Source organism: Larimichthys crocea, chromosome XXIV, assembly GCF_000972845.2.
Source record: "Larimichthys crocea isolate SSNF chromosome XXIV, L_crocea_2.0, whole genome shotgun sequence".
NCBI lineage: Eukaryota > Metazoa > Chordata > Actinopteri > Sciaenidae > Larimichthys > Larimichthys crocea.
The window spans coordinates 15,769,281-15,777,644 of record NC_040034.1 but is presented as its reverse complement, the minus strand read 5'-3'; the positions used below and the strand labels follow the sequence as shown (position 1 = coordinate 15,777,644).

At 41.6% G+C, this 8,364-nt stretch overlaps 1 protein-coding gene across 1 annotated transcript; it reads right to left on the bottom strand.

Moving 5' to 3' along the window:
• Window positions 1-3,543: 3,543 nt before the first annotated feature.
• Window positions 3,544-8,046, bottom strand: olig4 (oligodendrocyte transcription factor 4). The gene has a single exon (XM_010748027.3). The coding sequence runs from the start codon at window positions 6,389-6,391 to the stop codon at window positions 5,618-5,620; it is 774 nt and encodes a 257-aa protein (XP_010746329.1). The 5' UTR covers window positions 6,392-8,046; the 3' UTR covers window positions 3,544-5,617.
• Window positions 8,047-8,364: the final 318 nt, after the last annotated feature.

Sequence of the window (8,364 nt, the reverse complement as noted above, 5' to 3'; positions counted from 1 at the left end):
GCCAATCAGACGTGAACAAATCTAAAAATCAATTCTGCCTTTCTTTTACATCTGAAGTCATAACAAAGATTAAATTGTATGGAATACGTTAAACTTAACATAAAGTTGATACGAATCTGAACCTCATGTTCATGTTCACATGAATTATTATGAGTAATGCAAAGTCTGTAAACATTTAAGTTTGAAACAAACCACTCCTTCTCTTCTCTCTCACAAAATCATTCAAGTAATATTTTGTGTCACATCTACAGGTACATAACACAGTAGCAGTCATGTCCTTAGGGGTTAACGTTTAGTGCATTCAAATGCTTCATTATGTCAACCAACAAAGCCAAAACTGCCAGCCATAAAATATCTGACAATGCTAGCAGGCCATAATATATTATAAAAGTGAAGCTTCGGGCCGCATAAAATCTGTCCGTGGGCCGTGATTGGACCCCGGGCCGGACTTTGGACATACCTGGTATACACAGACAGTCACATCCACATGGACAGAGAGAGAGAGAGAGATCACTGTTTTCAGTCTAATTTTGAACACTAAACAGAAAACAGTCTGTATACAGTGGCTATGGAGGGTCAAATTAGACAGACACGTAAAGACTCGCAAAAACTAAAGTATCGTTTGGGGGTAGAAATCATTGTGGCTTTAAGAATACAGCACTTGATATTATGTGTATATATTTTGTACATTACAGATTTAAGGTGCTTAATCTACTTGAGTATTTAAGTTTTATTCAGCTTTATACTCTACTACATCTCAAATATTGTATGTTTTACTTCTGCTTGTACATGAAGCAGGATCGATTTAATAAATCAGTGTTCAATGATAAATCAGCAAATAATTTTAATTTGAACTGGTTTTATGTCTGTCTTGATCTATTTTTCATCATTGAAATAACATTATTTCAGGGTGCAAACCTGTTAGTTTCGCTAATTCATCAATATTGATCAATGTTGATTCATTGTTGGTCTGCTATCTGGGAAGTATATGAACCTACTATGACTTTTTGTTGTTCTTTCAGACACAAGCAGTTTTGCTTCATGTAAAAGTTTTAATGTTACCAAAAGTCCATCAAAATTCAGCACAGTGCATCAAAGTGATGAATAGACCACTAGTTGTCAAACTGTGGTACGAGCACCGCTGATGGTATTTCACTTTCATGTAGTGGTACTTGGAAGAATCTTTCAATTAAATAAAATAATTTTAAACATATGAAACCATCTACAAGATTTTAAATGAAATTTAACTAGGAGATAGCTCAAATCTAATTCAAAATAAGTTTGTTTCATAGACGCTCCCATTAGTGTAGTGCACGTATACATCCATGATTAGTTAAAATGTGATGTGAGAGATTACATGAATAGTTAAAAAACAATCTGACACCAAACAGTAAATATTAGGAAGAGTATAGATCAGGAGTACCCCTTTAACACCGAACAAGCTCTGGACAGGTTCTGCTTAGGATTCAACCACAAACAATAATAAATAATATAAACCTGCCTCCTGCATGATGAGGGTCGGCCTGTCACAATCATGGTGCTTGGAGAGACGAATATTTTCCTGAGGTGGTACATGGTGTATTGTAAATGTTTGCATACAACCCCACACCATATATGAAGTCAGAATTTTCTTTACCTGCATATTTCTGCAATGAATGTGCAGGACTCAACAGAAAGAGATTTCTGACATGAGTGAAAATATTAGACTGCGACAAGGAGGGAGACAAAATGAGGGTGGTGGCGAAGAAAACAGATTTCTTTTTACAAAAACACAAGACAAAACATGTAGCAGTAAGTCAGTAATATAAGCATGTATGGATGTGTGACAGTGTATGAGGAGAACACAAAGTCGTGTCATGCCAGAGAGAGCCGAAACAAGTGTCAGAGAAGCAGAACAGAGCCATCTGCAGGATTAGTAAGGCCTTTTTATGAGATGGTTCATCTAGCTGATGACCTCTCTCCATTCAGCGCCTGCAAAACCACCACAAGGAGAGCAACAGGGACACCTAGTGGTCAGGTGGAGGGGTCATCAAAATAGCCCTTTTTCACAGCAGCCATTTTGACATGAAATCAGGTAAACACAGGTGTTTCCAGTATGAAACTAATTAAGGTTCTGTTGCAAATGAAGGTCTATTGCATCTACAGTCGTGTTAAAGGTTAAGTAAATACATTTTAAGTTACCATCACAACACAGAAGAAAAAAAAATGGAACAATTCTTCCGTGAGTCAGACTAATGATTTAAGCATATGCGTGTTGTTTTCTTTTAATTGAAACTCATTTAACCCATAAACCGTATGAAACCAAACACAAACCAATCCTTCTTGAGCCATTACATTGGCTAATCAGTGCTTAGCAATTCCGACATGAATCCCCTCATCAATCTTCTGCTCTTAGTGTGGATCTGTGGACGTGCATGCGAGCGTATGTGCACACCATATTGTAAATGCGTGTTGACCCCCAGCAGCTGTGCTTTTCCCTCATCAGTATTCTGGGTGAAAAGGGGGCTGTAGCACAAAATAATAAAGAACAGGCAACAAGCCTCTGGAAGTGTTTTCTCCCTTAATTGAAGTTCCCCTTTATCCAGACGCTGCACAATGTGTGCTTATGTCCCCGCAATATGTCTCCCCTGTCCAGCCCCTCCATCCTCTTAATTGGGTCTTTCAGTTCTCTAATTAACTCTGTCAATGCAGGCTGCGCTGAGCCAAGTTGGGACAAGAGCTCCTCTATTGATCAGAATCTGAAGCAGTTAACGTATCCATCTGCCTACATGACAAGGGTGTGATAGTGTGTGCATGGCATTTAATGCACAAAAAGGGTACGTGTGATATCATCACTGCATACTGTGTGTTGTGAAAGACTTTTGTGTCTTTTGATTTGTGCTATTCTGTCTTAGATTTTGGATTACTTCATCTGATGTGTCGTTGTTTGTGAAGAAAATACGGCCCTATGTTGGTACATTGAAGCTATGAGCTGCTACTTTATGTGAGAATCTTTTGAATTGAAGAAGTTTTTAGTTTCTCTTTATTGCATGCTACTTTATACCACTTCACTATATTTAAGAGCCAAATATTGTACTTTTTAAATATTTCTTTAATCTGTCAAAAACGTCAACCTCTTTTCAAAAAGAAAAAGCAACTTTTTTCATAATTCTAGTGACATAGTCTGCCTTTTGTCGAGCATTTTTAAATAAGTTAATTGGGGGAAAAGATTTAAAGATTGCTACTGCACTGCAAAACTCAAATATCTACAGAAATGTCTTTATAAAATTGAGGTTTTTGCAGATTAAACTGCCTTAAAACCTATAGACGAGCTACAACAAAAAAGCTCATAGTCCTGCGATAAACAGTATATGACACTAAGGATACTTTTACTTTTGCTATATTAGGTGCATTTTTCTCATAATACCATACTTAATTAGCACCTTTACTTATAATGGTATGTTGGCATCGTTGTATGACCACTTTAACCTCATAAAGGATCTGAATTCTTCCTCCACTCCCACTAAAAACAGGATTTTCTCTATCACTGTGTTTCATTTTCAGAGTTGCTTGTGCGCAACATTATACTAAAACCAGTGCTGCCACTGCTGGTTAGCGTATGCTAAAGAGCACCACGATGACAGCAGCGGCTGACCATAATGGCACACAGAGGACCTGCCCATATTGTATGATTTAAGAAGCATATCCATTACACATCACACCCACACCCACACTCACACTCCAGACTGCTGATGCCACACCGTGGGTTAACACCATCTGGTGCCGATCAGGAAACACCAGCTTTGCACAAGTCAGTGTCTCTAATCATCTACCTACAGCAAAGGGAGGCCGATCCCCACTAATCTCCACAATGTGTTCTGCTTCCCATTCCCACCTGTGCCCAAATAAAGGGGGGCCTTGTGGGAGGACCCAGGGTCTCAAGGGTGTCAAGGGACCAGGGACCAGGTGACGCTGCAGCGCCGGTCCCCACGACAGAAGCTGCACCGCTTGGTTTGGCTGGCAGCTGCCTCCCCCCACTGAGACATCCCACAGCTGACAATCCCCTAGTACTGACAGGGGCTCTTTTCAGTGTCAATAGCCTCATATATTAGAGCTAACAGCCTTTGTGGCGAGAGAGGGTGTCAGGCCTTTTGGCCCGACAGCGCTTGTTACCATGATGAAATGTAGATTGAATGGAGGGGGTCTGTGTCCCAGGCACGAGAGCTTGGACTCCCTCTGCCTTTGTGTCCCACGCATGGCTATTGTTCAAACCTATTCAGGGCTCTCAGGAGGAGGAGGTGGGGTAGGAGGGAGGTGGGTGAGAATGAGTTACATCTCTTCATTTCTCCCCTGATCTCCGACTCATCTGTCAGCCGTGGGAGGATAAGCATGTATTTTACACGCTTGATTTGTTGCTAAGTGAAGGCCAGCCATTGTTGGATTGTTTGACTAAATCATGTTCATGGCAATCAGGGTGTATAATAGTTATGTTTGTGATTCGGCAGATTAATCACTGTTATGACTCAGCTATTATTTGATTTTTTTTTAATACAACTGCAACAATATTTGATTGCAAATATGTGTTGATAATACATGTTAATATTCACCACATATCCTTAGATTTTAGAAGAAAATTCTGTAGCTTCCACAGAAACTTTCACATTATGACCTCCTCGTTAATTTTGCCCTTTGTGTGCCTTTATCCATGTTCCTATGAGACAGAGACAAATCGTTGGCCTAGAGCTAAGGACATGGCTATGTCCCTCGCCTGCGTCAGACAAAAGTGACGCGCCTTCCTGGCGCCTGTGTCGTCCTTTCATCTCCTACACCCTGTTGAGGTGAAGATGGATGGTCCCCTGGCTCAACATTCAGCCTCTGTGCTGGCGTATTGTCTCGTCCTTCTGTTCCTCTTTAGCTCTTTAGAGGTTAGTCTGTCCTAAGCTGGTTAGCAACCAATGACACCCTCTCCTAAATATCCATTTTTTTTGCACTGCTCTCTCGCCCTCTTCCAAGGACCAATAAAACCCCTTCTGTTTAGTTAAAGAAGATGTTGCCGGATTACTTGGCAGAACTGCTATGTATTTGTAAGTATGTGTCTAAAGCCCATCAAGAAATGTTGTAGCTGCCTTGTAAAAAAAAAAAAAAAAAAAAAAAAGTAAAATAGTACCTGGCAGACATTGTTCGTTTTTCAAAAAATATGACTTGTTCAGACAAAACTACCACAAATAGAAAACTGCAGTCAGGGAAAAATAAAAGTGTAGTATTGACTGAAGTATGACATTCATGAAAAGAAGAAGGCAAACAAGAGGTATTATTATAACAAAGTTTTAATTTAGGAAAATAGAAATCCTGCACAATAGGACACACCAGTTCCATCTCTCACAATGTTCCATCACCACAGATATCAGATAAATTACAGTATTTGCTACTCTGATAAAAAATCCCTAGTGCATTTAGAATATTTCTGTATAAACGATGCAGATGAGACGAATGATAAAAAATAGCAGCAGTTTGCATGGCAGAATATATATACAGTATGTACAAGGTGTGGCACCAGCCATCATAGGAGCAGTTCATTTAACAATCTTCTTGGTTCATCACGGTGATCCAGTAGAGGTCAGTTTTAAGAGAGTCCTGCTCACTTGGTCATAGACAGGCTGTGTAATGTGGAGGTCGTGGTGGGCAAAGGCTGGCAGAGTGAGCAGGGGCAGGGCATGCCAGGGAAGTGCCTGTAGGAGCTGGTCAGGTGGAGCGGATCCTTCAGGAGGCCCTGGACTGGAGCATGAAAGCCCAGGAAGCTGGCGGATGGAGGGGAGTGCGGGGCTGCAGCTGTAGAAGTTGTGTGATGCTGGAGAGCAGCTGAAGGCGTGCTGCCCACCAGAGAGTGCAGAGAGTGGGTTAGAGGATGCAGAGAGAGGTGGGCTGCAGGGGCTGCAGGAGTAATAGCTGGGTGGGAAGCAGTGCGGCTCTGGACGGCAGCACTGCCTCCATAAACATCCCCTACCAACTTCTTCATCTCCTCCAAAGAGCTGGACAACATGAGGATGTAGTTACGAGCTAACAGCAATGTGGAGATTTTGGAGAGCTTGCGGACTGAAGGTCCATGAGCGTAGGGCATGACCTCTCGAAGGCCGTCCATCGCCTGGTTCAGATCATGCATCCTTTTCCTCTCCCGGCTGTTGACTTTCAGTCTCAGATCTTGCACCTCGTCCTTGTTGGGCTCAGACCTGGTCTTGGTCTTACCGCCCCCACTGCAGCGCTCCGTCCTGCCCTGGCCTGCCTCGTTGTCTTCTCTGTTTTCTCTGCAGTATGTCTGGAACATCTTGTTGGAAAAGAAGCTTCCAGCTGAGTCATCCACCACCAGGTCTGGGGATGAGGAGCGGCTGCAGACGGAGCCAGAGTCGGAATCCATCTTGGATGATGGAGCAGTGGAAAGTGGGGAACAACTCTATGAAAAAGTGTTTAAAAAAAACACGAGCCTAAATGGTAGAAGCTTGAGTTTAAATTCGACAGATGATTCCAGTTCCCTGTAGTGTCACTGCAGTCTGACTACTCTCAGAGTTTGTGCTGCTCAGTCTGATGATCAGTCTGCCCAGAGGAGTGAGTCTGTCTAAACTGTCACCCTCTGGGCACATTGGGGTGTTATTTATACAGCCGGCACAACAAAGGAACAATAAAGCCGCATAATGAGACACTTAGAGCCACAGCCAATTGCTGAAGGGACTCACTCTTACCCCCACCTCTCACACCTCCTTCCTGCAGCCCCCACTTCACCTTCCCACACCCACATTTAACTCCCCCAACCCCGATGAACCCCCTACACATTAACCAAAACATGTTGTGTTAAGCTGTACAACCAGGAGTTAACTAGGACTGTGTTAAAACTTCCATTAAAGATGGCAATGAATGTTGTACAGTGTGTGTGTGAACAAAAAGTTGGATCCAAAGTAAAATATATTTTTTGTTTTAGATAACAATACTGCAGACATGGTCGATGTAGTTATTCTGATATGAAATCAATAGAGATGTCTGGTGCTTGATAATAGGCTTTACTCACCATATACAGACATTCAAAGTGCCCTAAAAGTGAGTGTGTACCACAGACCTGCTCAAGAATGATACACACCACATTTTTATTGCCCTGCTCCATAACACCAGATATATGATGCCCTCAAGGCCTTATTTACATATGGTATCCATGAGACACTTTGGAGAAAGGTATGAAGCACCATATGAGGCGCTTAAACATGTAAAGAGCAGCATTAATGGCAGACTAGGTACAATTCAGCTAGGAGCTCAAGACAAAAGGGGTCAGATAAATTTGACTTGGCTCCCCAAACAGTCTGTGAAATCACATCACTATCACTGGAAGGGGGTCCTTCAGACAGGGAGGAGGTAGTTAAAATGATACTAAAGAGTGGGCACAGCATTGTCTTCCCCTAATTCAACCGTAAAGCAACTAGCACTTTCTCAGGTTTTTTTTTTTACACTTTGCTGTAAGTATTTTTTTCTTGATATGAAATGGCAGCTGTGAAGAACAAAAGACAGCCTTTAAAGGAACTGTGTATTTATCTCAGACAGAGAAGTTTCCACATGAATTCCTACCGGGCCTAATGTCCAGCATGTATGTGTTGATCTAATCCTGCGGCTGGATCAAGCTGACTTCTTAACATTTCTCTCTGCTGTGTTCAGAGGCTGGATTTCACCACTCGGCTCAGGAATTTCCTGCAGCCTTCTGCCAAGCAAAGCTTTCAGTGAGGCACTGCTAGAGGGCTAGTAGTGCGAAAATATAATAATACTCTGCTCATGTCTTAGACCATGTGGGGTAGCGAAAGAGATTTGCAAAAACACTGGCACTTGGACGCAGCATTGATTCTTGCCTGGAGCATAATATTGCACAGAAGGTTTTATTCAGTTCAAAAACATTTTAGATGCATCATGGCTGGAATGTGTTGTGTTTCCATCATCTTTTAGCTCGTGGAAGAAACTCTTCTTGGTGTACAGTTGGTTTATGTCAACATGTAGAAGTCCTTTTCCAGCCGTGGGCATCTTTGCACAGCTTTATGATTGAGGCTGGTTATCTGTAGGGTAAACTTGAAGTTTGCATATTGCTAGTTAGATATAAATAGACACAATAAACTTGGAAAGAAAAGCAATTGAGTGCTTGATTTAAAAATACATAATACTTCCTTCATAAGAAACATGATTTCTCAACATCTCCCTGTGTCTTTGACCAGCTGTATCCTCTCAGTTCCCACATAATTAAAAGAAGAGATAATTCACATCCATGAAATGTGCTGCATTAGTTGTAGGTTTTTATTTGTACGTATAATTTAAATGTAATTTAGATGGACTTTGCTTTGACTCACAGTGATCAGTACCTTG

What these genes read in the sequence shown, in the direction of transcription:
- olig4 (XM_010748027.3), bottom strand. Translation starts at nt 6,391, where the DNA reads ATGGATTCCGACTCTGGCTCCGTCTGCAGCCGCTCCTCATCCCCAGAC.